The 26093-nt window shown below is 32.7% G+C and overlaps 1 protein-coding gene across 3 annotated transcripts in view; it reads left to right on the top strand.

Moving 5' to 3' along the window:
* The window catches only part of LOC114335056 (uncharacterized), a 241060-nt gene that overhangs the window by 130859 nt on the left and 84108 nt on the right, over positions 1–26093 (top strand). For 2 of the 3 annotated variants that reach the window (XM_050651222.1, XM_050651223.1), the window contains one exon: positions 11345–11375. Coding sequence is in view for 1 of the 3 variants with exons in the window: in XM_050651221.1 (XP_050507178.1) it covers positions 25556–25601 (46 nt within the window). In the remaining 2 variants the exon portion in view is untranslated. Of the gene's footprint in view, positions 1–11344; positions 11376–25364; positions 25602–26093 lie in introns of those variants that run through there. The other variant, XM_050651221.1, reaches the window with a different exon arrangement.

The following is a 26093-nucleotide window of genomic DNA, read 5'->3' as shown; positions in this document are numbered from 1 at the left end:
GGATAAAAATCATTGTTTTGCCATTGCCATGCACTGTATTTTATATCTCTTTCATTCAGACCTTCTCTAATACCAATACAACATGCTTTCTTAGATTTTTTTCTTTTTCTTTATCTTTTAGGGATCCATTTTTTAGTTTTTATTCTTCTTTTTTGAGTGTCCTCTCGTTCAAAGATAGGTAACAGTTTTGGCAAATTTTCGTGCTTTTTGAGCTCTCAGCAAATCGTTTGAGCTCAAGCCTATCCCATCTCGTATATTTTTAGTCCAAGAACACTTTCAAAAATATTCAAACAGTCAAATGCTTTAGATGCTTTAGAATTATGTTTTAGAATATATGAAACATAGATGAACTTTTCGTTGGTCTCTGCACAAAAGCTTTTGGGGTCATTGGAATCCTTGCCAGGTTTATAGTCCAGGGCGCATCTGTTTTGAGATGGACGTTGAGAGGTGACTCATATTTTTTTGCAGAAATTGCTTGGAATTAACTCCTATGATAATAATGGAGTTATCCTTCCACTCAAAAAGTCCGGAACATTGTTTAAATAATCAAAATGTCAAAAAATTAAGAAAAATTCGACTTTTTTCTTCGTTTTTTGATTATAACTTTAAAAGTATTTACTTCTGAGAAAAGTTGCGTAATTAAATTTTCTACAATATAGGATTGGTTAAAAATTTTAAAAATTGTCACCCTTGTCGTAAAATAGCAATAATTGCGAAAAAAACATAAAAAAAAGTATTCGCATTTTACATTTTTCAACCATTTATGCTACACTTACGACCTTCATATTTTACCCAGAAAAACTTTATGATATAGTAAAACAATACTGTAAATTTCATTAAAATCGGTGCAATAGATTTTGCAAAATAAATGTTGCAATCCAGCTTTCGCAAAAAAAAAATATTTTTTCAAAATGTTGCAGGACTAAAAATAAAGCAGATAGCAAGTTAAAATTTTTTTGCATATAGAAGAATACTGTAGCTTTCATTTGCAATTTGCAAAATTAAAATCGATTAACTTAAACGGCGTCAGGAATTTTTTTAAATAAACAATAATTGTTGGTGCTACGCGCAGGACAGCGGTGTTCGATTCACACAAGTTGATTTCCACCAAAATTTTTTCCAATCTTTATCTAATATATTGTTTTTTACTCTATATTTTGTTGTATTTTAATATTTTAATTCCACAAAAATCAAACTAATTTGATTATTGTTTGTGAAATATGTATTGTTTAAACAATTGCATATGTTTAAAAATAATAAATTTTTATTCTCTAAGTTAAAATATATGAACAAAGAAAGTTTTTGCTAAAAAAAGTGTTATTTCAAAGGACAGTGTACTGTATGTGTTTTTATTTTGCAATAAACAAATTTATTTATTTATATCAAAATATACTAAAAATTAAAATTTATTAATCATTTCCAAAGGTCATTGGAATGCCCAATCAGAGCAAACGTATCCGCTGTCCTTCGCGTAGCACCAAAATTAATGTTTTTTTTTAATTCCTGACGCCGTGGTAGTTAACCGATTTTAATTTTGCAAATTGCAAATGAAAGGTACGGTATTCTTCTATATGTAAAAAAATGTCAACTTGCTATCTGCTTTATTTTCAGTCCTGCAACATTTTGAAAAAATGATTTTTTTTGCGAAAGCTGGATTGCAAAATTTATTTTGTGAAATCTGTTGAACCGATCTCAATGAAATTTACAGTGTTGATTTGTTATATCATAAAGTTTTTTTGGGTGAAATATGAAACAATAGGGTGAAAAGGGTAAAACAATAATCAAATTAGTTTGATTTTTGTGGAATTAAAATATTAAAATAGAACAAAATATAGAGTAAGAAAATAATATATTAGATAAAGATTGGAAGAAATTTTGGTGGAAATCAACTTGTGTGAATCTAACACCGCTGTCCTGCACGTAGCACCAAAAATTATTGTTTATTAAAAAAAATTCCTGGCGCCGTGGTAGTTAACCGATTTTAATTTTTACGAAAAAGAAGCTTCGGTATACGGATTAAAAAAATTCGATTATCACACAGTAACTAAGAATTTTCAGACACCCACTGTCTTGATGAAATGAATTACCTTCTCATCGTATAATATAATTGATGTACCTATTAGGAAATTTCTGAGGTATTAAAAGAGTCGAAGAAATCGATAAAAAATTATTCCAGTGTGAACTAGAACTGAATGAAGTGATAGCGCTGAAAAAGAAAGGCATTCTTCTCGTCTAATTGGCGCTGTTAATGAACTTAAATTAACAAAAATAAACTTGCATTGTTTTATTTTAAATAATTCATTTGTTTTCTCTCTGTCGTTCCCTGGCGCTTTTTAAAATTAATATTAATTAGTTTTTACCACTTTCATTTAACATTGACACAGAGGCGGCGAATCTTACAAAGGATTGATTTAGTAATTAGTCAGTACAGAGAAAATATAGCTGATAAGACTTATTTTTATTTATTTGTGAGATTGCGTACATTACGAAGACTATATTGAGCAAGTAAATCTGTCGATAGTCAAAACAAAATAAAAGAAGTTGCTTATTAGACCAGGGCGCATCTGTAAAAATATTAGTACATTTGGACGTTGAGAGGTGACTCAAATTTTTTTGCAGAAATTGCTTGAAAATAAATCAAATAATAATATTTGAGTTATCCTCCCTCTCAAAAATGTCCGGAACATTGTTTAAATAATCAAAATGTCAAAAAATTAAGAAAAAATTCGATTTTTTTCTTCGTTTTTTGATTATAACTTTAAAAATATTTATTTCCGAGAAAAGTTGTACAAACATAAAATTTGCGTAATTAAATTTCCTATAATATAGAATTGGTTAAATATTTAAAAAATAGTCACCAAAAAAACCATACAAAAACAAGTATTCGCATTTTACGTTTTTAAAGCATTTATGCTACACTTAGGACTTTCATATTTCACCCAGAAAAACTTTATGATACAGTAAAACAACACTGATAATTTCATTAAGATCGGTTCAATAGATTTTGCAAAATAAATTTTGCAATCCAGCTTTCGCAAAAAAAATCATTTTTTCAAAATGTTAAAGGACTGAAAATAAAGCAGATAGCAAGTTGACATTTTTTTTGCGTATAGAAGTGTACTGTACCTTTCACTTGCAATTTTGCAAAATTAAAATCGATTAACACCACGGCGTCAGGAATTTTTTTTAATAAACATTAATTATTGGTGCTACGCGCAGGACAGCGGATAGTTTGCTCTGATTGGCATTCCAATGATCTTTGATAATAATTGATACATTTTAATTTTTATTACATTTCGATATAAATAAATAAATTTGTTTATTGCAAAATAAAAACACATACTATATCCTTTGAAATAACACATTTTTTAGCAAAAACTTTCTTTGTTCATATATTTTAACTTAGAGAATAAAAGTTTATTATTTTTAAACATATGCAATTGTTTAAACAATATTTCACAAACAATAATAAAATTAGTTTGATTTTTCTGGAATTAAAATATTAAAATACAACAAAATATAGAGTAAAAAAATAACATATTAGATAAAGATTGGAAGAAATTTTGGTGGAAATCAACTTGTGTGAATCGAATACCGCTGTCCTGCGCGTAGCACCAAAAATTAATGTTTATTTAAAAATTTCCTGACGCCGTGGTAATTAATCGATGTTAATTTTTCAAATTTCAAATGAAAGGTACAGTACACTTCTATAAGCAAAAAAAAATTCAACCTGCTACCTGCTTTATTTTCAGTCCTGTAACATTTTTAAAAAATTAATTTTTTTTTGCGGAAGCTGGATTGCAAAATTTATTTTGCATAATCTATTCCACCGATCATAATGAAATTTACAGTATTGTTTTATTGTATCATAAAGTTTTTCTGGGTGAAATATGAAGGTCCTAAGTGTAGCATAAATGGTTGAAAAACGTAAAATGCGAATACTTGTTTTTGTATGGTTTTTTCGCAATTATTACTACATTACAACTAGCGTGACTATTTTTAAAATTTTTAACCAATTCTATATTGTAGGAAATTTAATTACTCAACTTTTATGTCAGTACAACTTTTCTCGGAAATGAATACTTTTAAAATTATAATCAAAAAACGAAGAAAAAAATCGAATTGTTCCTTCAATTTTTGACATTTTGATTATTTAAACAATGTTCCGGACCTTTTTGAGAGGGAGGATAACTCAAATATTATTATTTGATTTATTTACAAGCAATTTCTGCAAAAAAATTTGAGTCACCTCTCAACGTCCATCTCAAAACAGATGCGCCCTGGACTATATATTGCTTAAGTAAGGTGCGAAACGAAACCAAAATAATGAGGGGATCACAAAAAATGTTAAAGTAGTAGATGTTAAAATGTGGGGAAAATGTACGTTCGGGACAAAAATAGAAGAAAAAAGATTATGGTTCACTAATTATAACGTTTGAAGGTAAATATCATATAAAAACAAAAATAGCAATTGAAGATACTCTCCTAGAACAAGCCCAATCATACAGTAACATTTAGACCAGCTATAAGAAGCTCTGTGGATCGCCATTTCAGATAACAACACATCAACACGAAGACAGCTAGAAAGAACAGATAAGTTTATTTTCTATATATTCACTGCACTATGCAGAAGTTTCAGTGAATAGCAGATTTTATTAATGTTTTCCAATCTATCTACTTGCTTAAATAATCTTTTTACTGATAAATCAGCCTTAGATTTTTACCTTATGTGAGTTTTACTTGTCTACTTTAGCCAGGAATAGGGATGGCGGTTGTTGAACAAAAAACCGGTTTTCGGTTATACCGGTTTTTTTACTTACGATTTAACCTGGCGGTTATAACCGGTCAAAAAAACCGGTTGTTCCAAAAACCGGTTTTCGGTTTTTTTAATCAAAAGCAAATACTCAATAGGTTATAATGTTACATTTATATTGCACTTTAGTTTGCTCAATTTTCCTCCCGAAAAATTCCCCAACCAATTCAACCTATAAAAATTTTCCCAGGCGCTTTCAAATTACCCTAAAAATGGGCGAAAGTACCGCAATATCTGATTAGATCGCTCGTTGTAGACGGCGTCGGCGTATATTGAGTTGTCAATAATTGGGATATTCCCAAAAGTGATGATCCTACCGATCTACCGAAATGTCCCTTGGATCTATCGAGTTTAAAAAAATATCCAAATGACTTATATTTTAAAAAAATAAGAAAATCTACGGTTTCGTTTTGATTAAAATCTGTCTTCCTCCATTCCCCGATAGCACTATTTCTAGGTCTACCTGTTGTCAAAGAGGCTCTAAGGAAGACAGATTTTTACCATTCCGACCGTAGATTGTCGATATAAATTAAAATAATTTATATCGCAGTATGGATAGAACGCCCTCTAACGGGGAATAAGCGAAATGAATTTCGACTCAATTCAAGCTTTCTGCTTAACTCAGGTATAACATACCAAAAGGCACCGCCAGGAAAACATTCCACTTTGCGGTTCAGAGAGCCCATATGAAACGAGTCTTTGTACTCTATGCAGAGTATGGCATTAACAAAATAAGAAAATCTACGGTTTCGTTTTGATTAAAATCTGTCTTCCTCCATCCCCCAACTGAATATCTCCAACAGCTCTAGGACATCTGATCTAGGTCACCGAGAACTCACCTGCTACTACCAAAATGTTCGCGGTTTAAATAGCAAAATTCATCTGTTTAATCGTAATATAAGTGACTGTGAATATGATCTAATCGCTTTAAGTGAAACTTGGCTACACAGTGATGTATTAAACTCTGAATTATTTCCTAGTAATTATATTGTTTTCCGAAAAGATCGCAAATTTCAGGAAGTAAATAAGAAGCGGGGTGGTGGTGTATTGCTTGCGTTACAAGATTTTATTATTTCGGAAGTTATAGACACCTCTGCATTTGATTTACAATTTCCGTTAATTGATTTGCTTATTGTTAAATCTCAAATTAAATTTAAGAAATTTTATGTACTCGTGATTTATTTACCAGACAAACTGACTTTACAAGAATTTGAATATTTTTTTGAGTGCTTGGAACAACTTGATTATTTACATAACGATGTCTTAGTGTTAGGTGATTTTAACGTCCCTAAATTTATAGAAAATGACACTTCCGATGATAAAACTTCTATAATTTTAAGTTTCTTGCACTCTTTTGGTATTGGTCAATTTAATGGGGTTGTAAATCACTTAGGTAGATCGCTAGATCTAATAATGTCACATTTTGCCTGCGAAGTAATGCGTGACATGTCCCCGTTAGTCTGTGAAGATTCCCACCACCCAGCTCTTATAATTAATATTACGAATATTTTTGTAAAGGAGTCTAGGTTCAGGTTTGGTTCTGACCAGGTAACTTACAACTTTAAAAAGGCAAATTTTTGTGATTTATGTAGGGAATTGTATGAAACGGATTGGGCTTTTCTAGATGAATCTTCTCAAGTTGATAAAGTTGTAGACAGTTTTTATAATAGAATTTTTCTTTTATTTAATAAGTATGTTCCTGTCTACAAAAACTTCAGCCACACATATCCACCTTGGTTTGATGCCGATATTATTCGCTGTATCAAACTAAAGGTTAAGCACAGGAACAAATTTAGATTACATAAAAACCACTCTGATCTGCTTGAATTTCAGCGCCTAAGACACCTTTCAAAACTAAAAATTAAATTGGCATACAACGAATACATCGAAAATATACAATTATCCCTTTCTGTAAACCCTAGAAAGTTTTGGTCATACGTAAATGCTAAAAATAACACTTCACGGATTCCTGGTGAAATGAAATATCAAGGCATTGCTACTTCTGAACCACAAAATATCGTTGATATCTTTGCTGAATACTTTAATGATGTTTATCAAGCAGGTAATATACTAACCAGTAATAATGTCTTAGCGGTCAACACTGAATGTCTAAATTTTTATCCTGTTCAAGAAACTGAAATAATTCTAGCCAGCAAAAAATTAAAAAATAAAATGACTTCTGGACCTGATAAAATACCCTCTTTTTTTATTAAAGATTGCATGGGTGCTTTAACTAAGCCATTATTAAAAATTTTCAATTTGTGTTTATTATACAAACAGTATCCAAGTATATGGAAGGAATCAAAGGTATGTCCTGTTTATAAAAATGGGGAAAAATGTTGTGTAGAAAATTATAGGCCCATATCTATTATATGCAATTTATCCAAAATTTTTGAAATCATACTTTATAATCGTATATACTCTTTCACTCGTAATCAAATTTCACAATATCAGCATGGATTCATTGCTAATCGATCCACAGTTACAAACTTATTGGGAATAACACAGTACATATCTGAAGCGTTGGATAGGAGATCCCAAGTTGATGTTATATATACTGACTTTTCAAAGGCCTTTGACAAAATTCATCATGGAGTTCTTCTTTCCAAATTGTCCCTTTTTGGTTTTTCTAAAGATGCTGTCGCTTTCATAAAATCCTATTTGTCTGGTAGAACTCAATTTGTATCTTATAATGGTTATAACTCTCACAAATACATACCTTCATCTGGAGTCCCACAAGGATCAAATCTAGGCCCACTCTTGTTTGTGTTATTTATTAATGACTTATGTGAGAAAATTTCTGTACCCTGTTTGTGTTATGCAGATGATTTAAAAGTTTACTTAGAAATTAACGATATCAATGATTGTCACACTATCCAGAATGAACTGAGTGGTGTGCATGAATGGTGCAAAGAAAACTATTTAAATCTTAATGCAAATAAATGCAAAGTTGTAAGTTACTCAAGGAAACATAATAGTATAAACTATGTTTATGCTATTGATGGTAGCGAACTGGAACATGTGAATAAAATTAAAGATCTTGGCATAATTTTCGACTGTAAACTTTCATTTACTGAACATATATCTTTAAAAGTTTCTGAAGCACTTAAATCATATGGATTTGTAGTCAGAAATAGCCGAAATATTACTAACATAAAAACTGTCAAATTACTATATTTCTCTTATGTACGTTGTAAATTAGAATATGCGTCTATAATTTGGTCTCCATTTTATAATTCACATGTTCAGTTGATTGAGAAGGTGCAGCGTAAATTTTTGAAATATTTATCATTTAAGATTAACGGCATATATCCAGAGAGAGGCTGCATAAATAGTGAGCTGTGTAATAGTTTAGATATGGTTTCATTAGAAATGAGGCGAAATTGTGCTTCACTAATATTTTTATTTAAATTGCTGCATAATTTAATTGACTGCCCCGATATTCTCAAACAAATAAATTTTAATGTACCTTCTTATCCTGTTAGAAATGTTTCCACGTTCAGAACTACACAAGCTAGAACAAACCTGATATTAAACTCCCCCATATTTGTTATGTGTGAAAATTATAATTGTTTGGTAAACTATTGTGATATATTCAACTGTAGTATAAGTCAACTTGTCAGAATGGCTAAGTCTCATTTGAATTCTTAATTCACTTGGTAATTATCTTTTTTTTTTCTTTTCTTTAAAATTTAAAATTTAGTTTATAATTAGTGTAAAATTGTCCTATAAATGGATACCTGTTGGACAATAAAGCTATTATTTATTTATTTATTTATTTATTTATTTATCCCCCGATGGAGGAAGACTTTCTTATTTTGTTAATGCCATACTCTGCATAGAGTACAAAGACTCGTTTCATATGGGCTCTCTGAACCGCAAAGTGGAATGTTTTCCTGGCGGTGCCTTTTGGTATGTTATACCTGGGTTAAGCAGAAAGCTTGAATTGAGTCGAAATTCATTTCACTTATATTTTACTTCGATAAACCAATTCGAAAATAAATTCGATAAACCAATTCATTATTTACTTCCCTATTGCCATCAAAAAATTTCAGTAGGTAATATTTTTTAATACGTTTGTATAATACCTTTGATTTCCTAAAACACACTCTCGGCGAAGTTACTTCGCCAAAGTTGACCGAAGTCCGAAGTACCCTCTCTACACACTCGTTCGACGTGCGATACCGACAAAGAGCGGTGCGATACCGATAAAGATCCCTTTGACCAGACCGACATATTTCGGAAGTAGAACGAAGTCAGGCAAGGTTACACAAGGTGGCATTCTACACTCTCGTACTTGTTGAACCTCGATCGACTTCGGCGAGAGTGAACTGCGGGCTTAAAAATTATTTATTGTTTAAAAATTACGTAATGGAGATTATTAATCGTATTTCGGTATTCACATTTCATACAAGAGTCTCAAGTACTCAAGTATAAAAAATTTTTTAGATGATGGTTGGAATATCGATTTCAAGCAGATCACTTACTTTTTTATGTAAATATTACCATCTAAATCTAAATAACTATTCCCAAAATGGTTTCATAAAAGCTGATGTGACACTTTCTTCCAGTTCTCTATTGTAAATAAAAGTTGAATTATGGTTGTTTGGGTTAATTACTTCGCATATTATGTATAATACATATTATTATGATTGAGATCGAAAATAGATAGAAATTTCTTCATTTTTCTCTAAATTAATTTTTTTTCCACAGGTAACTTATTCGGTTTTTCACCGGTTATTACTTTAAAAAGAAAAAACCGGTTATAACCGGGACAAAAAAACAACCGGTAAAACCGGTTGTTTCGAATTAAAAAAACGGTTTTTGGGTTATAACCAGTAGGTTTTTCCCATCCCTAGGCCAGGAAGCAGCGTATGATACAAAGTATCATACGTTGTAGCAGCATTTCAAGCCCCACGTTGGGCACACAAATTTGTTTCTCTATATTGGCAGACGGAAAAAGGGACAAGATCTTTAGAACGAGTAGAAAGAGATAGACACAAGGAAAATATAAATAAGTGACTTTTATTCTCTACGGATGTAATTCTGCTCATTGTATATTCTTGTACACTTATTGTTAACACGAGATAATAAAATAGGTATTCCACTTAGATATGTATAATATACATAAAAATACCATACATAATTTGATATTATTGTTTTCATATCGCAAACCCATTAAATGCTGTTTTTATTTAGGACGTAGAAAATTATATAGTTCAAGTGATTACTTTATAAGAATGTTACGGTTTACGTTTACAATACGGAAATTACTGGCAAAGGTATTAAAAGTAATATAAACTAACGGTAAATGTTACGAAATATTTTTTTTATATTTCGTTTATATTGATTAATGTTGATGAGAATTATTTTTCTGTAGAGAATATCTTGATCATTATTATCGTTGATAGTTTTATCCATTTTAAGGTCACTTAAAAATCAGCTTTAATGTCAAGGAGACCTATAACTTTATTGCCATGCACACTCCTCTAGAATATATTGTAGATATCTCAGCCACCAAAACATTTATACTTTTATTATCTATTCTTGATGACCCGCCGTAAAGGTGCAATTATTACGTGTTGGTCCTTTGTACCATGAGCCTTCGTAACTTTCCTGATCATTTTTACTTCCGTGTTTTCTTTGGCCTTTACTTCGGCCTAATGGACCGAGTAACTACAGCCTGTAGAGAATTTGGAATGAAATTTAATACAAAGAAGACAAAAACGATGGTCATCAGCTAGCACCAAAACAGAAGGTTGAAGGTCAATGTTGACGGAACAGATCTGGAAAGAGTAACAGGAATAACGTACCTTGGAAGTAATCTTGATGAAACTTGGGACCACTCGCTAGAGATAAGAACACATCTGGTAAAAGGCACGTACAGTGTTTTACAAAATGCAATAAAGTTCTATACAACCCTCCAACTGGGTATCTCATTGAGAACTACAATACTTATCTACTTATGTGCTGTGTTTTCTCCACCTTGCTCTATGGTGTTAAAGCCTGGACAGTGACAAAAGCCACACAAAAAGAATTCAAGCATTCGAACTCTGGTGTTACCGTAAAATGCTCAGAATATCCTACATGAGGTATACGACAAATGCGGAAGTCTTGCAGGGGATGAATAAGGAAAGAGAGCTTATGCTTATAATAAAATAACGGAAAATACAATATTTTGGTCACATCGTAAGAAATCAAAAGTATGAACTGCTCCAACTTATAATCGAAGGTAAAATCAATAGTAAAAGGAGACCAGGAAAAAGACGCAACTCTTGGCTTAAAAACCTACGACAATGGACGAATATGACATCCATAGAACTATTCAGGGCGGCTGTAAATAAGATTAAATAAGCAAATGTAATGGCCAACGTCCTTACGGGAATAAGGCACCGTAAGAGGTGTTTTCTTTTTCTTTGTAGAGGTTGTGACTTAAAGTACCATAAGATTTTTAACTAACCGCGCCGTCTGTTTATTTATTTATTCCTTTCTTTTCCTTATGTCTTATTTAACACATACTTTTTGTTTCAGATCGTCCTTTTTAATCTCCAAATGGAATTATGTAAGTACAGATATTAAGCTTAGAAATTATTTTAATTGAAAGGAGTAAAGTTCGATTCATGTTAATGCACAGCGACAATTTCTTGTTCTTCTTCTAAACAAAAAAAATATAATATAGCTACCCATCAGACAGTTGGGAGCCAATGTGTAACAATATAACTCCAATTAACGTTGGGCGCCAATTGTTTTAGATTCGACTAGCTCTAGTCTTTCCCGTGTATGTACGACTTATCTTAATTACAAAACTGAAAAATGAGTTTTGAGCTGTTCGAATGATAGCTATCACTTCTATGTTCGAATGTCCGAAAAGTGCATAGAATTCGAGTTAAAAATAAAAAAGAATGTGTGTGTACTTTGTACTTCTATTATATGATTTCAATGAAATAAATATGCTTTAAATAGTTTATTTTTATTTTATTTAAATATTAATGCTTATTAACTAATTTTGATGCTTACCACTTTCCAAAAAAAAATAGGAATGAACAGAAAAGAATAGTCCGGATTTGAACCCAAGACCTCTCGATCTGTAGCCGATTGCTCTACCAATAACGCCACTAGCTCTCTGTTTATATAGTTTCTCGGACATAATGACAATTCACGGTAACAAACAGACGAAGTGAAGTATAATAAATATAAAAATGTTTTTAATACTATCTTACTCTTAAAGACACAAAAATTATAATAAATATATTTATTAAAAATACTAATATTTTCTTTTCACACCTTTTTTGCACTGATATATACATAACTTGAAAGATTTAGCAACTAACGCCAAAGTATTATCTGTGTGCGCATGCGCGCAGAATAATACAAATTCTCTCCCAATCGGGCCTAAAGAAGTATAACTTCAAAAACTGAAAATGGACGAATTCACCCCTTTCTCAAAAACGCACCCCTTGTACAAAATGCCTTTTTCTATTCGAACTTTGATTTCTGAAAGGCACAATCCTTTGCGTTATTAATTATTTTGTCAATATAGTTGTATGTAGTTTTCTAATTGTCCTAAAGTATTACATTCTTCTTCTTCTTATGCAATCCACTAACGGATGTTCGCGCGTTTGACCATTTTTCTCTATCCTTTGCAGTATGTATTAAGTATTAGGTCTCCTATGTTTCTTAGCCCTGTCCATTATTTGACATTACGGAGCCATGACATTTTCTTCTTGCCCACTCCCCTTCTTTCTTCGGTCTTTCCTTCAATTTAGGTTTGCAGAAACTGGTATCTTTCGTTTCTAATTAGGTGCCCGAGGTATGCCGTTTTCTCTGTTTAATTGTGCATAGCACTTGTCGTTCGGTAGGTACCAATTCTTCTCAGGATTTCTTCATTTTTTATTCGTGCGGTCCAGGGAACTTTAGGGATTCGTCGATAAATCCACATCTCAAATGCCTCTAGCGCTTATTCATTGTGTTTATTTTTAAAGTCCATCCTTCCATGCCATATACGAGCACCGACCAAATATAGCGTTTCGTGAATCTTAGTCTTAGGTTCAGGTCAAAGTCAGGGTTTGTGAAGACGTTTCTGAATTTCATGAATGCACTTCTGGCCTTTTCTATCCGACATTTATTTCCATATCCGACATCAAGTCTTCACATAGCCAGGTTCCCAGGTAAAGTTTGTTTAGCAGTAAATGGTTGACTTCAATTAGTGCGGTCGTAAATATTATTAAATTTATCTGACTTATCCCATTGTTAAGACCGGTCTGGAGCGATAAGCAATCGATGTAGACCGAGTTGGTCTTTTGATAATGAACACTGACTAGACGGTACTCCTATAATAAAGCAAACGATCCACAAAATTTACAATAATTACGACGACAAAAACAAAAAAAAAACGGATGTAAAATATATTGCTTTGCCTTATATACCTGAAATTAATGTTTTCAAATGAGTTTTAAAATAAATTAAGATTATAGAAAAACAAACATTCAAACATACACACAAGGCAAAAGTCTAAGGATATTTTTATAAGTAGACGTATTTTGTTTATCTGTAATCAACTTAAAAAAAGTAATACAAAATTTGTATTTTAAATTGTTGTTTAATATGTCAAAAACCATAAATTGCAAAAAAAAACAGAAAATTATAGCAAAAAAAAATATATTGCAAATCACCCATGCTTCACAGACCACCATAAAATGTCAAAAATACGAAATATAAACTTAAAATAAAGTATGGCCACCACATTGGTTTATCACAGCTCTACATCTACTGTTCATGCTCCGAATCACATTGTTAATGTCTGCTTGAGGTAGTTGTGTCCATTGTTCTCTCAGAAGCTCTTTTAATTAAAACTCATTGTAGATATTGCCCATATGTGGAGTAATTCTTCGTTGGAGCATGTCCCATACATGCTCAATGGGATTCAAGTCCGGTGATTGTGCTGGCCACGGCAATACATCAATACCCTCGTTATCCAACCAGTTCGTTACAATATGCGCAACATGTGGTCGAGAGTTATCATGCATAAAGTAAAAATTTTCTCCAACAGCAGCAGCAAACGGGCGCACAACAGGTTCAAGAATAGTGTCCAAATATTGCTGACTTCTGAGAAAGCCACGTGGGAAAATGAGGTCAGTTCTTCCGTCAATCATGATTCCACCCCATACCATTAATGTACCACCTCTGTATGCATACACTTCTTGAAGATGTCGTAATCCTTCTCCATTTCCGGGTCGTCTCCAAACTCTTGTCCGACGAGAATCTGGATGAAATCCATATCTAGACTCGTCACTAAACAAAACTGTGGCTCAGTCATTGTGGGTCCAATTCGGAAACTCTTGACACCAGGTTAATCTTGCAGCGCGATTGCCTCTAGATAGAGGTGGACATCTCAGTGGTCGCCGACTACGAAGATTGGCTTCATGGAGACGATTCCTCACAGTACTGCGGCTAATTGTTACATTATGTGCAAGCTGTAATTCATTAACCAGCTCGGGTGCTGTGATTGTTGGCTGCCTTTTGGCACTTAAAATTAAATATCGGTCTTAAGCGACGGTTGTAGAGCGACCACGTCCTGGATGTTGCTCGGCTGGACTCCCAGTGTCTCTAAACCGACGCCACAAACGACTTACGACGCTTTGGGAGACACCCAGCTGGTCAGCATCTTGAGTTTGTCGCATACAAGCTTGAAGGAGGCCCACGGCTCTATTCATCTCGTCCAACGTTAAATGTTGTCGTTGCATGGTAAAAAGACAATATCTTTAACTCACCTATTAAGCAAGAATGGTATAAAGTGACTAAAATTAAAAATAAATAAAACATAAAAATGTCGATTTTTTTGTCCCTTATGAAAAACATTCTAAAACACGTATTGCTATCAGTTTTACAATTTTTTTTTTTTTTTTTGATAAGAAGTGAGTGTCTGTATCAACAATTATAGTACAATCAAATTTATATGGTCATGAAATTTCTGTCATTGGTATTATCAAATTATTAAAATATCCTTAGACTTTTGCGTTGTGTGTATTTAAATTTTACCTGAAACCGGGCCTTTTATACTATTGAAGTACCAGTACAAGTATTGACCATTGAAGTCAACCATTTACTGCTAAACAAACTTTACTTAAATTTTCCTTGTACATAGTAACATTAAATTTACTTAAATGAGCGAACAAGCTGTTTCGAGAAATATGACAAGATAAGTATAGGTACTTCTTGCGTAACAAATTGATGATATTTATCGCTATAATCAGAATAAGTTGAACCTGTTAACACCATCTAGTAATGAAGATGGTTATTATAAATATCGATTAATCACAATCATCTTTCACACGTGTGTATAGCATGCTATCGCAAAATCACTATTAAACACTAACAATTGCACAACCCCTAGGTAGACCTCGGCAAGGTAATAAAATCCATCAAAGTTGCTTTACCTTGGAGGTACATGCGATTACATGTTGAGATCTATTAAAATGCCTTTCTATAATTTTATGTTAAAATAATTGTTCAGTACCAGCTACAGAGCTGGTTATTTTTCCCGAGAGTATTGTTCGAGTCCGTTCAACTAAAAAATAATTACGAACTATTTACTCGGCGATGTTTAAGCACCGTGAAAAAAGAGAGAAATCATTATTGGACTTTTAGGTTTATATTAAAGTTAAAAAACGTGGTTTTGGGCAAAGAGTTTGGTTTCGATTTCGTTGATCATCGAACCAATATTCTCTGGTGCGTTGGGTTATACCGTGGAGAGACTAATAGTATCTAGAATAGAACTGTTTAGAACAGCGTTTCCCAAACTTATTTTTCCGTGGCCCGGTTATTTTTGTGCTTATCCTTCGTGAACCACTAATTTTTTTGCATACCCTGGTGTGTGTACGTGTACATACATGAAAACATATTTAAATATTTATTATAGTTTTATATATTTTAATAAAGAATCATTAGCTCAAACAAAAATGTGATAAAACAAAATAAAAATCAAATACTTTATTAATGAGAAACATGCAGATTTTTCTGGTTAACTAAAAACTTCACATTTGGAAGAAAATATGTTAATTTTATTTGGTTTTCGAGGACAATGGTTTTCGAGGAAAATCAGTGTTGAAAACCCTGCCTCACACTTATAGGTCGTAACAAAAGGAATTTAAACCTTTACCTTTTTAAAAATATATATTTTATAAAGACAGCCAACAGTGGTATTTTGTCAAATTTGTCTGTGAGTGCCCTATCACAAGATAGTCCATTACTGGTATTATACGTCCATTGTAAATTGATTCATTATCCATGCTTTGTTGCTGTGGATGGGGAGGGGGCATATTACTTCAGATTTGCCTCCAGTCCTAGCAGGTTTCCTTGAAAGCCGCTGGAATCTCATCCGGGAATGAATTCGCGTTATACTCTTTTTGTAGTTCTGTTAGCTTTGTAAAATATTTGTAATTTCCTGCTTTCCGAGCGGCAAATCCACAAATAATTTCTTTTTGTTGAAGCTTCCAGCTTCTCTTGTACTTTAAATACAGTTACATTGCTACCTTGTAATATCATATTTAAATTGTTCAATAAGTCAAAAATATCACAAAGATAGGCCACCTTGATTAACCAATTGAAATTGTGAAAACTGTTTTTAAATTGAAATATTGCATCCCTAGTCGTTGGTGGATGTTGTTGTAAGAACATTGAAATCTCTTTCTTGAATTCAATAAGTCTTTTTAAAACATTTCCTTTTGATAGCCAACGCACTTCGCAGTGTAACAGAAGATGTTCATGTTCACTTCCCATTTCTTTGCACAATACAAAGAATACTCTTGTGTTCAGTCGGCCAGATTTTATGAAGTTTATAAATTTTACACAGTATTGCATAGATTCGGTTAAAAACAGTGGCATTTTTTGACAGCTAATGCCTCTCTGTGGATGCTACATCGCACCCAAACACATTCTGGTGCTACGGCTTTGATACTCTGAAAAGCCTGGCGTCAGTCAGAGAGCGGCCTTAAAAAGCAAGTTGTGAAACGACGAGGCGACCCGGCATTTTGCTTTCGTGGCCCGCTAGCGGGTCGCGACCCACCATTTGGGAAACGCTGGTTTAGAATATCAATAAATTTCAATATTCGTCGCTGATAATCAAAAAGATTGGAATATTTTAATTCTTCTATTCCTGCTAGCCAATAGAAGTACCTAACATGAAGCGACCAGTTATTCTCCATCGATGATGATCGCCGTAAGAGAAATGAAGCTTTTTCTTGATCGATCTTATTGCATCAATAAGCTCTGTTTTAGTAATCAGCCCTGTGATGGATGACCGAAGTTATCTTTAACGTTTGCGTTAAAGTTAAGATAACTATGAGGGATAACTATCTCCATAACTATTTACGTAAATTTCGTGTGACGTATCCGTCACCGTTATGATATGAGTTATTTCTTAAACGTTAAAAGAGAAGTAACATTTGAGTAACAAAGTTTGAAGTAACTAAGAAAACCTTATGTAGAAATAGTACAAGTTGGAGTGAGTGCGAGAGATTAATCGGAACATGGCATAGGATAGGAGGATAACCATAAAAGCAGCGTTGCCAGAGTTGATACAATTGAACGAATTTGATACAATTAACAACCAAACTTTTGATACTAAGGTATCCTAAAGTAAAAACCTAAAATTTTGTGATATAAGAAATTTTCTTCAAATAACATTAAACGACATTTTTCTTTAACTTTTTGTACAAAATGTGTTGGTTTAGTACATTTTGTGTCACTATTCCAGTCATTCCAGTGCATTTACAAAAATTTCTCTGGCAACACTGCATATATACAGTAGGAAAAATGAAAGAATACCCATGAACGAACATATAAAACACGCTGTATTTTCCTGTTACCGTGTCATACAAAAAATTGGCCAGCGCAAGTACATGTAATAATTATTATTACATTATGTACTTGCGCTGGGCAATTTTCTTTGTGACACGGTGACAGGAAAATACAGCGTGTTTTATATGTTCGTTCATGGGTATTCTTTCATTTTTCCGACTGTAAGTAAATATGGTTCTATGTTTATAAATTTCAACTTATATTCAACAATTATATCTGGATTTGATTTTTGTATGATTTTTAAAATTGTATTACCCTTCTATTTTTAAATTATTAGCTTTACTTTTCATTTTTAATTGTTGTTTTAATCTTATTACTACCTACGTGCTTTTAATTGTTTGAGGTCTATTTTTTTGATATTTTTAATTTTGTACTGCTTTATATTTGATATTAAATTAATAACATGCCGCACAAAATCCTAGGACAACCTGAAGCAGCGTTCTTCGTTGAATATTCATTTGATTTCTATCTAAAAACAAGTCAAAAGATGAACCTAACCTTACACAACCTTACATAACTATTGTGATAACTACAAAGTTATCTCATAACTTGAGGTTTAACGTCGTGTCGCGTTATAAAGTGACAGTTGATATATCAGATAACTCAAGAACTGTCAAGAAATAACGCAAGTAGTAAGTTAAATATGATACACCACACCAATTCGAGGATTATAACTTAACTACAGGATAACTTTACGTTGTTTAACGTGAGTGATTCATCACAGGGCTGAATATCAGGTGTTATGCCTCTGTTTAGACTGATCATTAGTGATCATACAACAATAAGTTTCCTTGTTTCTGCTCTTTACTAATTCTTCAGCATATTTCTTTCACGAGTGTAATTTTTGTTCTGTTTACCTGATTGTCAGGTGATTCATCACGGTGACTACGCTTCTACAGAGCCGTAGAAATAAGTGATTTTATGGATTTCTTATATAACGATTTTTTCTCAACTCACCGGCACAAAAAATGGGCACCCCAAAAAATAGGACATTTTTAATGACTTGTATTTCCTAAACCTGATATCCGATTTAAGTAATTTTTTAATATACACTCACCGGCACAAAAATCCGCCACCTCAAAAAAGGGGTCATTTTTAATGTCTTGTATTTCCTAAACCTGATGTCCGATTTAAGTAATTCTTTTAATATGTTATAGCCTTATTCTTTAACAATATCGCTGTAATAATATTTTTGCTAGAGAGGTACATTGTCATTGTATACAGGGTGTACGAATCAAACGGTGTTTTTTTCTCAAACTTTGAAACACCCTGTGGAATGTTCTAGCTTTTATTAAATACTGAAATTAAAACCCAACTATAGCTTCAGGTTTTCTTAACATTCTGTTTTTTGATTCATTCGCTTATGTTGGATAATAAAAAAGTTAGGCACTTAAACAACTACCCCTGTTTTTCGTCAATATAGGGTGTTTTTAAATAAGTACGGCAAACTTTAAGGGGTAATTCTGCATGATAAAATAATGACAGTTTGCTTTATAAACGTATGCTTGCAAATGCTTTGTTTCCGAGATAGGGGGTGTTGAAATTGTTCTTACAAACTGACGATTTATTTATTGCTCTAAAACGGTTTGTGATATGCAAATGAAATTTGGTAGATTTTAAGAGGTAGTTATTGCGCATTTTTTGGCATACAATTAAGAATTTTATATTCTTATATGACCTTATATGGCCCTGTATACAATGGCAATGTACCTGTCTAGCAACAATATTATTACAGCGATATTGTTGAAGCATAAGGCTACAACATATTAAAAAAATTACTTAAATCGGACATCAGCTTTAGGAAATACAAGACATTAAAAATGACCCATTTTTTGGGGTAACGGTTTTTTGTGCCGGTGAGTGTATTATAGCCTTATTCTTTATCAATATCGCTGTAATAATTTTGTTGCTAGACAGGTACATTGTCATTGTATACAGGGTGTACGAATCAAACTGTGTTTTTTTTCTCAAACTTTGGAACACCCTGTGAAATGTTCTAGCTTTCATAAAATACTGAAATTAAAACCCAACTATAGCCTCAGGTTTTCTTAACATTCTGTTTTGTGATTCATTCGCTTATGTTGGATAATAAAAAAGTTAGGCACTTTAACAACTACCCCCGATTTTCGTCAATACAGGGTGTTTTTAAATCAGTACGGCAATCTTTAAGGGGTAATTCTGCATGATAAAATAATGACAGTTTGCTTTATAAACGTATGCCCGCAAATGCTTCGTTTCCGATATAGGGGGTGTTGAAATTGTTCTTACAAACTGACGAGTTATTTATTGCTCTAAAACGGTTTGTGATATGCAAATGAAATTTGGTAGATTTTAAGAGGTAGTTGTTGCGCATTTTTTGGCATACAATTAAGAATTTTATATTCATCATTGGCGTGCATACGGGATATATCTAAAATGTTTATACCCGTATGCACGCCAATGGTGAATATAAAATTCTTAATTGTATGCCAAAAAATGCGCAATAACAAAAATGAGCATATATTGAGCCGCAGTAACAGTGACTTCTTGACCAGCCTCATTTTCAAAGAAGTATGGTCCAATGATGCCCAATTTTTTTCCATGGTCACATGTGGGTTCCTAAAACCCTAAATGCTTCAAGTTTGGCGATTAACAAAGACATCCAGATGGACGCTGAATAATCAGCATCCACTTACTGATGTTTAATAATCCATTCAACGAATTCTCTTTGCTGCGTATGATCAGCAGGCTTCAGTTCTTTTGTCAATTGAACTTTGGAAGCATGGAGATGCAGATCTTCAGTGAGTATGCGTTGCAGAAACCCTCTTGAAATTTGTAATTCTTGTCCACGATGTCGAATTGATGTCCTGGACTTTCACCAACCCTTTTCTCACGCACTGCTTCGATATTGACATTTGAGTGTTTTGTTTTTGGACGACCAGTATGTTTAGTGTCACGAATTGATCCAGTCTCCTTCAATTTTTCAATTGCTCTTTTTACAGTTGCTTATACTAAAATTACAATAAAGATGTAGGTACTAGAAACAAATAAACCAAGACATCATGTTGAATGTTACAAGGAGCACTCCCGAATCAAAAACTTTGTAAATGATGATTTGGGATTTACAATGTATTGTCATGCTCTGTATTTCTCTTTTTTATGAGATTGATGAGCAAATTCGTAATTTAATTAATTACTTAATTATTGTAATTATTGCTTATGTAAAACAAAACCAAACTTAAATTAAATTTTCTAATAAACTTTATTCTCAGGGCTATTTTACTGATCCTGATCAAAGTCAAATACCAAAAGTTCAAAATGTAGGCTCAGAAGACATCCCAGATATCACAACAGAGGAAATAAAATCAGCTCTCTCGGAGATGAAAAACAATAAATCACCTGGAGAAGATGGGATAGTCATTGAACACATCAAAGAAGGAGGAGAAACGTTAATAAATGTGTTGAAAAAGATGTTCAATGTTTGTTTGAAAAGAGGCGTAACCCCCTCTCAGTGGCATAATGCAATAATAACCATAATGCATAAAAAAGGTGACATTTCAGATCTGAAGAACTACAGACCTATTAGTTTGCTCTCCCATACATACAAACTATTCATGAAGATAATAACAAAACGGCTTGTGAACAAACTGGATAGTTACCAACCTTGTGAACAGGCTGGGTTCCGCTCCAGATACGGAACAAACGATCATCTACAAGTTATAAAAACGCTAATAGAAAAGTGCACAGAGTATAACAAGCCTATCTTTCTTATATTCGTGGATTATGAAAAGGCGTTCGATACTATAGATCATCATAAAATTCTTCGAGCATTGGCGGACTGCCGCATTGACTACCGATATATCGCCTTGATTAAAAGTATCTACGAAACTGGTACAGCTTGTGTTCGACTTCATGAAGATACCAAGAAATTTAGAATAGAACGTGGAATTAGACAGGGTGATACTATCTCCCCGAAATTGTTTACAGCTGTTCTTGAATATATGTTCAAGCAAATGGAAGGAGAGGATAATATGGGAATCAATATAAACGGGGAGGATCTGAACCACCTAAGATTTGCCGATGACATCGTTTTAATATCTCTAATTGATAATAGAGTTGATAAAGCTACAAAAATGCTGCACACGCTCTATAAAGTGTCAAAAACAATTGGTCTTAAAATTAACACCTCAAAGACAAAATTTATGACCAACCTTGTAGTCAGCGATAAAATTCAGATTGAGAGTCATAGCATCGACCAAGTAATAGCTTACAAATATCTAGGGCATGAGATTCGCTTAGGCCGAGATAACCAGACAACTGAAATACAAAGAAGGATAGGTCTCACATGGGCTGCCTTCGGTAGATTAAATAACATTTTCAAGTCTAATATTCCAGTTTGTTTAAAAAGAAAGGTTTTTGACCAGTGTGTTTTGCCGGTTCTTACATATGGTGCAGAAACACTAACTCTGACAAAAAGAACAATAAATAAAATAAGAGTTACACAAGGCGCTATGGAAAGATCAATGTTAGGTATTACCATCAGAGATAAAGTACCAAACCTAGAAATAAGAAGAAGAACAGGAGTCACGGAGGCAGTTGAAAGAATAGCCATGGCTAAATGGGCTTGGGCAGGACATGTTGCCAGACTGACGGATGACAGATGGACCAAAAAGATTCTGGAATGGCGACCAAGGCAGGAGGCATATCGAAGCAGAGGACGACCACCGACTAGATGGACGGATGATATCAAGCGCATCACCACAAATTGGATGCAAGAAGCTCAAGATAGAAATAGGTGGAAATTTTTACGGGAGGCCTACGTTCAGCAGTGGACAAATATAGGCTAGTTGATGATGATTTACCTTTGGTTTGTGGCTTCTGGTATCTCTAGTTGCTTACTTCTCCAGGACAAAACAGAGAAATTAAACACACTCAATGTCATATAAATGTTAAAAATATTATTTATTTATCCAATATACCATAAACATAAGATTTTAAAAAAATATGCTAAAAATTTAGATTTGCTGCAACTATTTCTCCTTTAATAAATTAATTCTGATATCTCCCCTGTTTTAACAAAAAAAATTATGTAAATAATTCGTTATCTATTCTTACAAAATTTGATAAAATTTACTTTTCTCCTTTTGAATTGATTGCTTATCTCTTCTTTAAAATTTTGAATGACTAATTATGTTTTAGAACTGTTCAGTACAAAAATTAAGCAAATATGGTGTGGATATAAACAAACTCTCTCCGTTTCACAAATAATTTGACTAACCTTTTTGTTTCTTTTCTACTTCTTTTCCCTGATTGCGACGTCCTCGATTCTCCCACACGTACTCTTAGGATGTTGCGAAAGGTCCCTCTCGTCCAAACTGCTTCACAAACAAACAGGACTCGCTCGAATTCTCGACTCAGTTTTCTTTCTGCTCGATATCTTGTGCAAATAGATACCAATGGGCTACTCGTTCTAGACAGAAACAGGAATCTTCCTTGGTCCCAGGAAAATTAACTTCCCAACTCGGTCAATGATTTCGTTTCAACTTGATTCTGCTCGCAAAGGCCAACTTCACCACTTTACACTGACTTCTCATTTTTTAAAAACTGGACTGCTCTCCAGATGTTCATTACCCAGGCAACCAAACGACGTTTTTATAACGTAGATAACACGTCATAAAAATGACCAATTGACGTGTTTCTATGACGTAGTACTGACGTTGAAAATCACGTGTATTTGTCTCATCGATTTGACGTCATAATTGTGACGATTTTAAAACGTAATCGTATCTACGTTTTTTTCACGTCGGTAAAATCACGTCTTTAATACTTTCAAAAAGTGACCTCTTTCAGATGTTTCAAAATAGGATAATAGATACATAACATGAAACCTATAGGTCTACGTCCCATGTGTCGAAGGTATAAGTGCTACCACTTGTTTAAGATCGCTTGTGCACTAGGCTAGAAGCAACATTGGTTGTACCAGCCCTCACATTATAGAATTTTCACTAGTTATATATACCTACTTCCATCTATCCAATATATATACGTACTGACTGTGTCAAATCTGAAACAACTAAAAATATGAAACATAAATATAAAAAAAAACAAAAAATATGAAACTAATAAATAATTTATTGACAAATTATCCAGCATACTTTATATCTTAATTTAACGCTTAATTAAAAACAAACTAACATAACCTCAGATAGTTGTCAAGAAGAATTACTGCATTAAACTAACTCACTGAGCAAAAACGCATAAAAATCTCTTAATTTATACCTTTCATTAACTAAATATATAAATGAAAAGTATTATTTTATCACACAAGACACAAACCGCGTAAACAATAAATGAGAAATTTCTTATAAACATTTAGCGTTACCTATACCTAAACGAAATTGTTTGGAGTCAATACAAACAAGCAAGCTCCTCCCAATTTTGTGACGTCAGACTTAGGCTGTCTAAAGTTAAAACGTTTTTTAAACGTAATTTTAACGTCATTAATCTTACGTATTTAAAATTACCTACAAAAGACGTCTATTTGACGTACTGTTCAAACACGTGTTATTTTCAACCAAAAACTGACGTTTCCTCAACGTTATATGACGTCACTTGGTTGCCTGGGTACACAGTGCCTATTTTTTCTCTCCTCAAAATCAGACTCAACACTCTCATCCCTTCCATCCATCATTTTCCACCAATCACAAAACATCCTTTCTACCCACTACACCCATATTATCATTTCTTAAGAACCAATTTAATTTGTATACAACTTTCCAATTTGTTAAATTCCGGGAGACATCAAATTACTTTCGTTGTTTCAAAATGCTAAACAAAAAGCCTTACATTCTAAACTCAATCAATTTGTTTACCGCTTAACCTTCTTCGAATTTTTTATAAAATGTCTTATTGTCCATTGCAAAGCGAAATAAACTGTATTGTCTAATCTGACCGCACCATTGTTTAAGTCCGTTCACAAACCCATTAGGAAAACCACCTTCTTAACGATTTCACTTTTCCGCGAAAACACTGATTACTAACTAAATTATCCTATTACAATTTTTGGTCATATACAGGGCGATGAAAATCTATAATTTCGTGGTCTCTGATATAAATTTATTTTCTAAAATTTTCCCAAAAAAATTATACAACAGTAGGTAGGTATATACAATATACATTGTAAATCATGATTTGGGAGCGCTCCTCGTAACATTCAAGTGTCTTGGTTTGTTTATTTCTAGTGCATTTTTATTGTGATTGTAGTACATATAAGTTAGATAAAATTCAACATAAAATATTGTTCAACAACTTGTTCTCCCGTGTAACGTTCCATTTTTACTAACCCTAAGCTGTCAGCTGTCAAACTGTTTTTGTTTTCTTGTTGGTAACACTTTACTGCATAAGTGGCGCCAAATTCAAATCTTTCGCGAATTTTGGGATACCTTTTATTACGATTTTTTCTTTTTATTTACGATGAAAAATATGTATTATTTGATCGTATTATTTGTTTCATTCTCTTTCCAAAATATGTCCATTTTGTTGAAAAGGCCGCTAATAAATACTATATTTGTCAATCGCCATCTCATCGATAATATAATTAACATTTTTATGGAGAAACTACACACATAAACATTTATCTAACGCATTTTAATGTGAATCGAATAGAGAAGTATACATGCAGCTTAGCGTACGGTTGTGTTTTCTCCTAATATTTGCACAATCATTTGCAGTAGAAATTAGTCAGTGTCGTTGACAGTTTGTTCCGAAAATCATGTGTAATATTGATTCAAGATATTAGCTAACATTTTTAATGTGTTATTTTATAAGATGTCCGGACGGTCTTTGCGGTTCTTGCGCCATGTCCTAGTGTTAATGTCAATTTCTTGGGCGAATATTGACTGAAGTATGAGTAGAAAGTTCAGTTTTTTAAAGATCTTGAAGAAAAACTCTAGTAAGTGTTTGTATTTACATTTTATAGATTATAAGTTATTTATTTAACGAAAAGGACCTTACGGACTTATATAATAAATAAATTGGCGTAAAACTTATATAATAAGTTTTAATTTTTAAAACGTTTCCATGATATTTGGTATAATCAAGATCCACCATGTATCTTAATTTATAACGTATAAGTGGCCCCTACTTCAAAGTAATAAATAATAAGGGATTAAAAAATTTTTTGAGCAAAAGGAGAATCCGTTTAGAATTATTAGATCTCTATCTAATAAAAAGTTCTGGTCCTGCAAATTTTATATGAATTTAAGAATTTTTATTAACAGTTTAACACATCTCGAAACAACTTAATATTATACATATAATGCTTTTTTAATAAAAAATAATGTTTACAAAAGTTATTTCAAAAATTAAGAATGGCGAAAAGTTTACAGTCTCTCAACTTCAGTCGTTAATTTTGCATAAACTATTTGGTAAAATTTAATTTGGC

The sequence above is a fragment of the Diabrotica virgifera genome, chromosome 5 (genome assembly GCF_917563875.1).
Source record: "Diabrotica virgifera virgifera chromosome 5, PGI_DIABVI_V3a".
NCBI lineage: Eukaryota > Metazoa > Arthropoda > Insecta > Coleoptera > Chrysomelidae > Diabrotica > Diabrotica virgifera.
Note: the sequence above shows the minus strand (reverse complement) of the source record. Positions and strands in the feature narration are given on the sequence as shown.